The 13,473-nt window shown below is 37.3% G+C and overlaps 2 protein-coding genes across 6 annotated transcripts in view; both read left to right on the forward strand.

Moving 5' to 3' along the window:
* Positions 1 to 13,473, forward strand: part of HOXB3 (homeobox B3) — a 46,644-nt gene that overhangs the window by 17,744 nt on the left and 15,427 nt on the right. For 2 of the 5 annotated variants that reach the window (XM_077252199.1, XM_077252197.1), the window contains exon 2: positions 6,775 to 6,968. The gene's annotated coding sequence lies outside the window, so the exon portion shown is untranslated. Of the gene's footprint in view, positions 1 to 6,135; positions 6,969 to 11,049; positions 11,157 to 13,473 lie in introns of those variants that run through there. The other 3 variants (XM_077252198.1, XM_077252196.1, XM_077252200.1) reach the window with 3 other exon arrangements.
* Positions 1,811 to 5,103, forward strand: HOXB4 (homeobox B4). The gene is made up of 2 exons (XM_077252203.1): positions 1,811 to 2,391; positions 2,918 to 5,103. The coding sequence occupies exons 1-2, from the start codon at positions 2,001 to 2,003 to the stop codon at positions 3,220 to 3,222; spliced, it is 696 nt and encodes a 231-aa protein (XP_077108318.1). The 5' UTR covers positions 1,811 to 2,000; the 3' UTR covers positions 3,223 to 5,103.

Genomic DNA, 13,473 nt, shown 5'->3' on the forward strand with positions numbered 1-13,473 from the left:
ACACCCAGGTGCATGTACATGTAGGCATGGCCTGTGCGCCACATAGGGAGACAGGTCTTTCTAATAATATCTGACATTAATGGCAACATCATCTGCAAAACAAGTCATATATGATAATTAGTATTCTTATAAGAAATAATTGAATAAATAGTCAAGGCCTAATCTCTAGAAATATACAATGAAAAATTTCAATATCAGTGGCTATACAGTTAATATTCTTAAATTAATCCTAGGGAGCATAGCATGTAAAAAGAAAGATAGGCAGATATAGAAATAAATATATTTACAGATAAATATTATGGAGATAGTTAGATAGATAGATAGACAGACAGATAGATAGATAGATAGATAGATAGATAGATAGATAGATAGATAGATAGATAGAATACTGCTCGTATAACTGTGTTTCTACATTTGAATGTAAAGAATAAAACATTTTTCGTTTTAGCAAAACGTTGCCTTTACAGGTATATTATGATCTGTGCAGTAAATGTAAAATCACAATGGACAATGTGTGTTCTACTAGTAGATGGAACAAAATTTGTTTTAAGAAAGCTATTGGACATTTGTTGTTATTTTCTTCCTTTTTTTCTATAGCTTGATATTTAGGTTACTTATTATGATTCAATATACCTAGTTGACAGTTAAATACCTGTGAATTGGTGATAGTGTATTTAGTGAGTAAGTTTTGGGATGATTTCTGGAAGAGTTTAATCATGACATTGGTGATACCAGAGGACAGAGTACTGCATGCATGTTAATAAATGCATAGCGTTAAAGTTTTCCTTTTTTTTTGTCTATCTTGGGATTAATTTTGGTAACTGAGATCCCTGTGCAAAGTCACGCGTGGTCTGTGTATTTTTGTGATATCAGAACTAATTTACTGATTGTATATATTTATGATATAATTGCACCCGGCAGATATATTTATGATGTGAACTCCCTTCACGTTTCTTCTTTTACTACCTGAAGACACCTCGTTATTTATGGCATAATGTGTATCTGAGTGTTGTTTTTTATTATTATTATTATTATTATTATTATTATTATTATTATCTGACTATATGTTTTATGCATTGAATATTAACACTATTTGTCGGTGATGCATAAATAATGTTATTTGCGGTTTTGGAATTTCCTTATCCTAATTCTGCACTGGTTTTGCCAAGGAGAAGATTCTGTCTGTCTTCTGTATGTACCCTGTAGATCCGAATTTGTGTGAGGACAATCATTTCACAAATTCGTGTCTGGGGGGATATGCAGTTGACATAAACGCTACAGGACAGATGCGTTTTTTGTTTTTTTTTTGCACTATGCGGTTGGTTAACTTGGACTCGTTTTTGCATGTCGAGAATTCTCCAAAAACTTTACTCATGACTTAGTGATACAATAATTCATTACTATCATCCGACAACATCCATTTGCTGTTTGCTGTGCTGCAAATTCGTTCTATTTCTCCCCAACTGTGCTCCAGTGACTTGCAATAAGCAATTTAATAATGTGCCTAAATGGAATTTAGTAAAGCAAGTATCCCGAATTAGTTGATGAATTTTCTATCGATCCAGAGCAGGACGTATTTGTCTCTGCCAGTCTCTGCTAAACCCCATGTCTGCAGACAGCAGCCAGCCCAGTCCGCCAACTGCAGCCACAATCTGGGCTTTCACTTTCAAGGAAGATTTTCTAACAGTCAGACACTTTTATTTTGGAGAAAGATGGAGGAGGGCTGAGCTTCTAGAATACATGGGACCCTGTATATTAATTACAAGCTGGCTTAATCAGAGGGGGTGGGCTTTTTTGTCAGGGGGTGAGATAACCTGCCTGCTCTGGAGCACGTTTCCTTATCCGGGGATGGTGGGAACAGTTCCATTGGCTCTTGGTGTCACATGCAGACTCAACTTTGTTCACTTGACAGTAAGTAGGAGGGTTTTAAGAAACAGGAAAACGAGCCGGACTACAGGAATAAATTCTAGATGGGTTTTGGGTTAAATTCAAACAAATAAATGGCCATGAGTTCGTTTTTGATCAGCTCCAATTATGTGGACCCCAAATTCCCACCGTGCGAGGAATATTCCCACAGTGATTACCTCCCTAGCTCCTCTCCGGAGTACTACTGCAGCCAGAAGAGGCAGAGCAGCTTCCAGCATGGGGCGACCTACCCCCGATCTGTCTGCACCAGCCACCAGTACTCCTGCCAAGGCTCCGGACGGCCAGCTCCATCCACGAGATCTCCCCGGACTGTCCCCCAAGCTGAAGACGAGCATCCGAGGCAGACCACCATCACTAGGTCTCCTCCGTCCTGCAGCCAAGTGTCCTCAGAGCAGAAGCCCTCAGGACCCTCCGGCGAGGACCCAGTGGTGTACCCCTGGATGAAGAAGGCGCACCTTTCTGCTGGTAAGTGCGCCACTTGTCTCAGCTAGCCACTAAGCCAACACTTGAAAATTGTGTGTCCTTTTAAATTTACGATCTCCTGTTTGCAGGGCAGTATAATTACATCCTCCATAAATTTTTATGACTCTACTTGGCCAACTGCCTTTGAAGTAGACTTTACCATCCTCCTCAAATTTCTCTAAAGCCTTTTTTTTTAGTGTTGTGGACTTTCCTACATTACGGTTTTATGTTATTTCTAATTTGTGTTTAAGTGGCAGATTGGGTAAACTTTCACTGCATCCTGTCACTTTAACGTGGTGCTGTTAAAACTTCATAGCTGGCATGTAACAACTAGGAATCAGGGATCTGTCCTGTACAGGGCTTCGGTATAATCTATTGCTAGGGGACAGAGAAAAAGCACTTAGCAGCAAAACTTTATTATTATTATTTTTTTTTTAATTATCTTTTTTTTTTTTTTTTTGCAATCCATTCTAATGAGCTTTTATGTCCACCATTATAAGAGTGTGTATTGTGTTTGGTTCTCTTGCAGTAAATGCTTCTTATTCTGGCGGAGAAGCCAAGCGCTCCCGCACAGCCTACACCAGGCAGCAAGTGCTAGAGCTGGAGAAGGAGTTTCACTACAATCGCTATCTGACCCGCAGGCGCAGGGTGGAAATTGCGCACACCTTGCACCTTTCTGAGCGTCAGATCAAGATCTGGTTCCAAAACAGAAGGATGAAATGGAAAAAAGATCATAAACTTCCAAATACTAAAATCAGATCTAATCCCTCCTCAAACCTCCCAATGACAGGGAGGGAGCAGAGCCAGAACAAAGGATCACCGACCTGTCCCTAAAATCTCCAGCTCAGATCCATTCTGGCTATATAAAATAAGAAGAAGACTTGGCTTTTGTTCCTTGGCTCATTCAGGAGAAGCCAGTAGATAGATTTCAGATTTGGAGAAGATAGATCTATGTTTCATCTTTAATCACGCCAAACTCTGGTCCATTTGTCATGTTTACATTGCGGTACAAAGGATGGAGGCAGCTTGACAGAACCGACGCTCACTTTAATAAATGAGGCTCCTTGTTCTTGGGGAACTGTATTTTCTCTGGCGTTGTGTTATTCCAGCAGGACACTGAGTGTTGCTGGTGACATCCACATACAATACACTTTATACTTGGACTGGTTCTCGTCTTATGATTGCTGTTTAATAGTTAAAGCAACTTCCAGTCACTTCCTTGGTGCCAAGTAGGGGATATGCCAACATTCAGAGCCATGCAGCACAAATACAGGGCCTATAAGGGAGTCTACAGCAGAGAGTCCACCTAGTCCCACATGTATATACTGCAGGGTGCAGCCATGATAAGGGGTCTACAGCAGATAGTCCACCTAGTCCCACATGTATATACTGCAGGGTGCAGCCATGATAAGGGAGTCTACAGCATACAGTCAACCTAGTCCCACATGTATATACTGCAGGGTGTAGCCATTATAAGGGGTCTGCAGCAGATAGTCCACCTAGTCCCACAAGTATATACTGCAGCGTGCAGCCATTATAAGGGAGTCTACAGCAGATAGTCCACCTAGTCCCACATGTATATCCAGGGTGCAGCCATTATAAGGGAGTCTACAGCAGAGAGTCCACCTAGTCCCACATGTATATACTGCAGGGTGCAGCCATTATAAGGGAGTCTACAGATTAGAGTCCACCTAGCCCCACATGTATATACTGTAGGGTGCAGCCATTATAAGGGAGTCTACAGCAGAGAGTCCACCTAGCTCCACATGTATATACTGCAGGGTGCAGCCATAATGAGGGAGTCTACAGCAGACAGTCCACCTAGTCCCACATGTATATCCAGGGTGCAGCCATTATAAGGGAGTCTACAGCAGAGAGTCCACCTAGTCCAACATGTATATCCAGGGTGCAGCCATTATAAGGGAGTCTACAGCAGAGAGTCCACCTAGCCCCACATGTATATACTGCAGGGTGCAGCCATTATAAGGGAGTCTACAGCATAGAGTCCACCTAGTCCCACATGTATATACTCCAGGGTGCAGCCATTATAGGGGAGTCTACAGCAGAATGTCCACCTAGTCCCACATGTATATACTGCAGGGTGCAGCCACTATAAGGGAGTCTACAGCGGAGAGCCCACCTAGCCCCACATGTATATACTGCAGGGTGCAGCCATTATAAAGGGTCTACAGCAGAGAGTCCACCTAGCCCCATAGCCCCATATGTATATACTGCAGGGTGCAGCCATTATAAGGGATTCTACAGCAGAGAGTCCACCTAGTCCCACATGTATATACTGCAGGGTGCAGCCATTATAAAGGGTCTACAGCAGAGAGTCCACCTAGCCCCACATGTATATACTGCAGGGTGCAGCCATTATAAAGGGTCTACAGCAGAGAGTCCACCTAGCCCCACATGTATATACTGCAGGGTGCAGCCATTATAAGGGAGTCTACAGCAGAGAGTCCACCTAGCCCCACATGTATATACTGCAGGGTGCAGCCATTATAAGGGAGTCTACAGCAGAGAGTCCACCTAGTCCCACATGTATATACTGCAGGGTGGAGCCAATATAAAGGGTCTACAGCAGAGAGTCCACCTAGCCCCACATGTATATATACTGCAGGGTGCAGCCATTATAAAGGGTCTACAGCAGAGAGTCCACCTAGTCCCACATGTATATACTGCAGGGTGCAGCCATTCCCCCCTCATTGCCTTTGCTGTAAATTCCCCCCCCTTGTTGATTGTAAATAGTCTATAAATAAATATTTTTTTTTCTGCCGTGAATATCTCTGTGTTATGTGTGCTTGGTTAACATGGCAGCTCCCTGGTTATGCCTGCAGGCCGACTTATCTGTAAGTACTGTTTATCTTCTACATTACATCTTATTTGCTCTTACTCACTGTAACACCACTCTGTAATGACTGGCAAATAGCACTTAAGGGAAGATGAAGGTTTATGTTACACTTAAGACACTTTGGACAGTCAGCACAAGAAGATTCTGCCTCTAAAAATCGCCCTGTTCCCCAATACGTTTATTTTATTTTTTTTATATATATATTATTATTTTATTTTAGTTTTTGTTATTTTTTTTCTTTTTTTGCACAGATGTGTCTCAGTGTTTCCAGGTTTTTCCTGTGCGTTTTTATATTACAAAGGATCTTGGCCACTGCAATAGCTCAAACCCTGACAAGCAAATAGATAATCAACAAGACAAATGGGTTCTTTTGTGAGACGTGGCCTTGTATTAATTTTCATTTTCGTCCTCTCTTACTGGTTTTCAGTTATGGACTAAATATAATATTTACTATCGGTCTTTTTTTCTTTATAAAAATAGTCAGGCATTGTGCTTGATTCACCAATTAAAGTCCACTTTTTTTCAATTATTTTGTGCTGCTTTTCCTTTTTTTGAGTTTATCACTTTTTGACCATTGGATTGCTGGTCGGAAGAGCTCTGCATGCCTTGTAAGGTAGTAATTTGATGCTGTTCCAATTTTTTCACTATATATATATATATATATATATATATATATATATATATATATATTTATATATCCACACACATATATAATCATAATATCATATTTTTGTTATTTATGTGTGTATACATATATATACATGCACACATGTATATATATATATATATATATATATATATATATATATATATATATATATATATATATATATAAATGTGCATTAATTTGTGTCTTTCATTTAATGTTATCTATTTTCAAAATAGATTAACTAGTATACAACACATATTATGTATATAATATAATCGATTACATTGATGAATTAAACCTATTGATTTATATTTTGTTAATAATACAAGTATAACTATTAAAATAATAATATTCAATCATTAAACAACAATAATAAATAATTGTAGCCCAATATACCAGTGTACGAATATGTCCCAAGTCCATGCAGAGACAACAGGAATTTTAATGTGTTATATGCAGAATTTACAGTAAGATGTATCTTTTCGGTGTAGGTGGTTTATAAATATTTAGATCATAGTATGATTGTTGCCAAGTGAGTCCATAGTTATTTTAAGGGTCTCTCCCTGTAAACTGCATTTTGGATTAACACATATTCAAATTTCCCTAACCCTGTAGCCCGCATTATTTCAAGTAAAAGAAAGTGTACATCTGGCGCAGTCCCTCAATATATTTCCCATTTTCTTCCCTTGTGAGAATGAAATAAAAGATGGTCTTCTTTCTGAGGAGCAGAATGGCCAGTGAACATCTCTTTCTGTTGAATGTGAGGCTCACAACCATTATTTGTAGACACATTCCAAGAAAAATGTGAGAATTATGCAGAATAATCATTAATCACTCCTAAAAAAAAAAATCCTTACCCAGTGTCTTTGTTATTGAACAGCAAATCTGTGTGGACCTTCTGTTGGGAGAAAAAAAAAAAGGTGAAGGCGTCCCTGGATCCTCAAGAGAGAGACACAAGTGCAACCAGGGAGTTTTTTTCTCTTTTTTTTTTTTTTCTTTTTACACGTTGGCAAAGTTCTGCAAACATGGCCTGGAAATTAGAAGTTGGGAGAGCAGATTCCAGGATCGCTGAAGGTAACATAGCTGTGTCAAGCTGCTGCATTTTATTACTTTATTACCTCCTGTTACTTGTGTGGCTCAAACACCCACCACCCCACCCCCTACTTTTGAAGTCTCTTTGATCACGACCTAAATTTTTAAGGCGAAAGTTGCTCTTCTATGGGTGCATGTCTTTAATCAGGCTATAGTGGGGAAAAGGACCCACATGTAGGCCTGACATTTGTCTCATGGCATAGTGCCCATATATACGAATATATCTGAATATATATATTACACTCTTATTGATACTGGTTTTTCTTATACGAACATTTATAACAGTTACTCACTGTGTAGAATCATCAGTACTTTGCAGAATATATATATATAACTTCAAAATATCTTCACACAGTATAAATATATATATATATATATATATATATATATATATATATATATATATATACTGTGTTGTCTATATGTGTGAATATATTTTGCAGATAACTGTATTCTACAAACACGACTAATATCAATTTCACCCTTACTTTATCCTTCCTTATTGCTAGACTGAATAGAGTATATATTACGAGATATGTATTGTCACTTATTAATTATTAGTAAATTATTAATCATTACCTATATACATATGTATAAAATGTGCATGTGCGTGTATATGTATTTTTAAAATAGATATATTCTACAAACACATCTAATATCAATATCATACTGTACTATATATATATATATATATATATATATATATATATATATATATATATATATATATATATATATATATATATATATATATATATATATATATATATATATATATATATATACCCACCTATTGGGGGCAAAGAATGTGGAGAGGCCAGAGCTGTGGGTTCATCTGCAGGCCAAGGCAGTGTGATGAACAGAGAATGACCCAGGAAGCCCTGTGACCTTTGTGAGGCCGGACAGTGTGGGATTTAACATCTCCTGTAAGGCACACGACTCAGATCTGAACCCAGGAATATCTCCAGAGCAGCGATCTGTTTCTATGTGAGTGTTGCATATGGCTGTCTGACTGCCTTCTTCATATCTGATCTCTGCCTTTTAGTCCCCCCTAACCCTGTTTTCACAAATATGCTACAATAACAATAGCACACTGTAGCTCTTCATGTAAGTGAGCACACTCCAACTACTATGGTCCTATTGTACTGTAAGTGTAGCATTCAGTGGACATTTCAGCAGGGTGTCTGGTTTTGCACTTGCATGGTCTATAGTATAGACTCCATACACTCGGACAAACAATAAAATATGAGAAAATAGAATGTGGGGTTATTTCTCCATCCAGTTCAATGTTTCTATCAGTATGTTCAATAATTAGTGTTATATCTATTTCATATTTGACCCATACTGGAGATGTAAATAACATTCTGAATTGTGAATGTATAAAATACATCCATCGGTTGACGTTTTTTACTTCTTTGGGGGTGGTTTTGGCCACCGGCTAATGGATTGAGGCATAGAAGACCTGATAACACAAGGAGTCAGGCTTTGTCTACTTACTTGAACCCTACTATGGAGCAAACAAAGGGACCTACCTATGATTCCACAAGATGAGTTGTGTGCATGAGGCCTTGTGAGGACTCAGCAGTGATAAACCAACATCAAAATGAATGCATGTAGTGCTCCATTCATTATTTATCTTTTATACAGTATAGTGTTTATTATAGATACTTTTTTAAGGAATAGTTGAAAGCATGTGCTACTTACAAGTTTAATGTATGTATTGAACAAAACTGAACTCGCATTGGATTAAGTGCTAAACAATAGGATATTTTACACATACATTTGGTATATTTATGTCTGGTCTTGAAATTCTATATAAAAAAGTGTTGCCCCTGTAGCCTGAGGCTTCTTGCACATGGGAGGGCTGCATGCAGTGGGCAATAAGGCTTGTTATGGAACCTGGTTCAGTGCTATGGAGCAGGGTACTTGGACTTTTGTGTGCCACCCTACAATGCTCTGGTGCCTTATGTACAGGGCTGTATTATAGGAAATAGATCTGAGCATATGACATCTAGGGGAAAAGTACATGTTTCCATTTTCTGGGATTAGGGAAACAGTGGCATTTTTTTCTTGATTGAGAAAATTGTGCAGCCTGGAGTCACATGAAAGTCTACAATTAAATATAAAATACAGTCTCAACAGTACTTTTGTGACGTCTGGTGGAGTTATTTTTGTCGTGTTTTGGGCCTTTTTTTTTTTTTTCAAAATGCAGGACTCCCTAGGTATCACGATTTTTTTTATTCCTGCTTTTCTTATAAGCAATCAGCTGATGCAAAAAAACGCACGTCGAAATGGAAAAAGAAGGTCCAAAACGCATTGGAAAATGCAATATATATAAGAAAAATGTAGAAAACAATAAGCAATACATGTTAGTGAAGGAGCACAACTGCATGCAAACCGCATAAGTGTGGAGTGGGGGAGGGGTGTGCAGGAGGCGAAATAGTACCATACCATGCACAATATACATGGACAATATACATGGACAATATGGAATATAATATGGAATGGTATTGTGCACTGTATATTTGCAATCTGATATCCTTACTGCTTGTTATTTTAGTACTTTTAGTAGAAAATACTGTGATCGTCATAGTCGCTTGCTAAGTGACTAATATATTAGTGTCAAATTCAGAATCTGCATTGAATGGAATTCGTACCGACACCAAAATTAAAGTTTGTACCCGTTAATTAGCAGTTATGTGTATGCATTCCTATGTAGATGTGTATTTTATGTTGCTTTTTTAAATTCTACTCAGTTAGACGATTAATTAATTAATTAATTAATGGAATCATTTTAGAATTAGATAGATAGATAGATAGATAGATAGATAGATAGATAGATAGATAGAGATAGGATAGATAGATAGATAGAGATAGGATAGATAGATAGATAGATAGATAGATAGATAGATAGATAGATAGATTGATAGATAGATAGATAGATAGATAGATAGATAGATAGATAGATAGATAGATACATAGATAGATAGATAGATAGATAGATAGATAGATAGATAGATAGATAGATAGATAGATAGATAGATAGATACATAGATGGATGCTTTTTGTACACATCTGTTTTAGGAGACATACACATTTCTGAATTTCATAGCACATATTCATATACTCTAAAATATTCAGCAATTAATAATTGATTAAAAAAACAGCAACCTTTAAATATGCAGAGGGAGTCTGTTGGAAAAGATAGTCAGAATGAATTGCAGGGATACCTCCACCATTGTTCTGCAGTGAGGGCTGACACTCGGAGATTTCTCTCAGTCTGTGTCCTCCATGACAGATTTATGATGCCCAATAAAACTGGCTTGTTTAAATTCCCTAAATCAATCTCCGCTCTCATTATATAAACTTTACCTTTTATCTGCCTTTGCTTTGAAGCCCTCACCCAGATGTCTGGCTTTGTGGCTTTTTTTTAACGTTTTTGGGTCAGTGTCCACGAGAAAAGCAAATGTTTTATTTCATTACTGAGCATCAAGCTCTAATATTTGTTTATGGACGTTTATGTTGCTTTATCTCTTATATTTAAATTAATTTCCTAGATTGATGATGTTTTATACACAGCATATGATACACATTCACACATCTATAGATAGATAGATAGAGGATAGATAGATAGATAGATATTAGATAGATAGATATTAGATAGATATGGGATAGATATAGATATTAGATATATAGATATTGGATAGATAGAAGATAGATATTAGATAGACAGATACTGTAAATATGTAATATTGGTAATTTCTGTTCATTTTTGCACAGATTAGTTATATGTGTATCGGATTTGTGCAGCACCAGGGAAACCGAGCTATTAATAATGGTGCATGTTTAATATATGGTTGCCCAGTTCTTAGCACAGAAGACCCCGATGTTTTTGTGGAAGGTCATAGTGGTCCTCTGTGTATGGAAGTGAGACCCCCTCCTCCCCTATCCTGTCACGTGATTCATTAAATAATTAATGCAGAGGTTGCAGGATAGATATGTATTCGTCAGGAAAATCGCAGACATGGTCTCCTTGTGTCTGACGTGAAATTCAACTGTCCTTAAAGAACAGCCTATAGCAGATACCGAGCAGGAGAGCAGAGAGAGGGAGAGGGAGAGAGGCTGGCATAAAACAAGTGGGATCGGAGCCACACCGTGGGCTGGATTATTGTAAGTAGCGGGGATTCCCTCTGTCTGTCTGTGTCCATGTAAATTTATTGTGTCTTATTAATGTTATTGTCGTAAATGGTGACAAATAGCGATCTTCATTTCCTGCCATCCGTCCTGGCTCGCAGCTATGTGTGTTTATACCCACAGAGCCGATCAGACAGGGTTTTGAGGTTTATTCCCATACAATGTCCTTGATTTATGACAATAGGGGTGTCAGCGCGGCGCATTGTGTGTTTGTGGGAGAGTTGTGTTGTTTATGATGCTGTCCGCACTGAATCATTTCTCAGGATCAGCCTCTGATGAGAATCTCAGCTTTGCCTCTACTCGCCTTACATTAGCAGTTAAAGGGACATAGCTGGCCTGGGGTCTCACATTACCGCCCTGCAAGTCTGCAGCAGTGGGGAAGGGGCCGGGAGGAAAGTGTCCTCAACAAGCAGGAATAATAAGCAGCTCTGCCTTGGTGGGAGAAGTGACCATGAAGTGGGGATCCCAAGTACCAGCATGTAACCATACCCGTCCCGACGTCTGTCACTGCCAGCTCTATGGGCATACAGGCACAGGGAAACAGTGACCAATAATGAGCTATAGACAAAGCACAGGAACACAGGCAGGGACATGTGAGGCTATACTTATATATTCCCCCTCTAACATCATAAATATACTAGCAAAAAAACAGCAATAACACAGCAGCTGCAAACATGGAACATGGGGCGTTTGATGAGTCTGTTCAGCGTTTGACCAGAATAACCTCTAAGCCGAATGTATCCAGGCTGCATAGGAAACACTAACCATCAGCGATCCAGAGAGTCACCTACAGATAATTAGTTACCATAGCTAGGTATTGCTCATGGTGACATGACAAGCATTGGGGTGAAAAACTACATTAGCTGATTAGTTAATGAATTGTATGCATTTCTATGATATCAGGATTCTAGTAAAAATTCCATTGGATGGTTGAGAAAGGAAGATTTTATTTCCGAAAGTGCAAAGATTACACATTACAGACAGGAGATTGTAGAAGATGCAATTATGTCAATAAAGTCAGATCCAGAAGCAAAAATCTATCTATCTATCTATCTATCTATCTATCTATCTATCTATCTATCTATCTATCTATCTATCTATCTATCTATCTATCTATCTATCTATCTATCTATCCCATATCTATCTATCATCTATCTATCTATCCCATATCTATCTATCCCATATCTATCTATCTATCTATCTATCTATCTATCTATCTATCTATCTATCTATCTATCTATCTATCTATATCTATCTATCGATCTATCCCATATCTATCTATCTATCTATCTATCTATCTATCTATCTATCTTCTATCTATCCCATATCTATCTATCTATCTATCTATCTATCTATCTATCTATCTATCTATTTTCTATCTGTCTATCTATCCCATATCTATCTATCTATCTATCTATCTATCTATCTATCTATCCCATATCTATCTATCTATCTATCTATCTATCTATCTATCTATATATCTATCTATCCCATATCTATCTATTTATCTATCATCTATCTATCTATCTATCTATCTATCTATCTATCTATCTCATAGCTATCTATCTATTCATCTTTCTATCTAATTTATTCTAGCTATGTAAATAACAATGTATCCGTCTTATTTATCCATCAATCATCTATTTAACTATTTATCCCTTACACATTGAAAGCATATATATGGGGTAACTTATATATGGGTCTACTAAGTATTACACATAAAGATAGAGAAACACTAGATGTAGCTCGAGTTCCCACTGTGGTACATCCAGAACTATGTGCAAGCCCTCTAGTTAATAATTGACCCTAATGTTTATAATGCACTGTTAACATTATACATCATATGCAATGTATACAGCCATCCACATCAAATATGGTTATCACTGCTATTGCTTTTGTGAGGAAATGTTAGACTCCTCCTATAGACAATCATATGTACACTATATTTGCACGATCATATGTACACGTAACCAAAACCAGCTATTTGACCAGAGGATGCAATATGTTCATTGTGTAAAGAGTGTTTTCTTTTATTTTTATTATTATTATTATTATTTTCCTTTTTACATTTATTATTATTATTATTATTATTATTATTATTATTATCATCATCATCATTATTATATTTGTAATATTGATAGTTCATACAGTAAGTCATAGAGGGAGCAATATATTATTATTATTATTATTATTATTATTATTATTATTATTAATAGCATATATTTATTTAAGTGGACAGGTATAATGGAAAGTCATGGGCTGAAACTGTTGATAATGAGAGATAAAAAAATGT

The sequence above is a fragment of the Ranitomeya variabilis genome, chromosome 4 (genome assembly GCF_051348905.1).
Source record: "Ranitomeya variabilis isolate aRanVar5 chromosome 4, aRanVar5.hap1, whole genome shotgun sequence".
NCBI lineage: Eukaryota > Metazoa > Chordata > Amphibia > Anura > Dendrobatidae > Ranitomeya > Ranitomeya variabilis.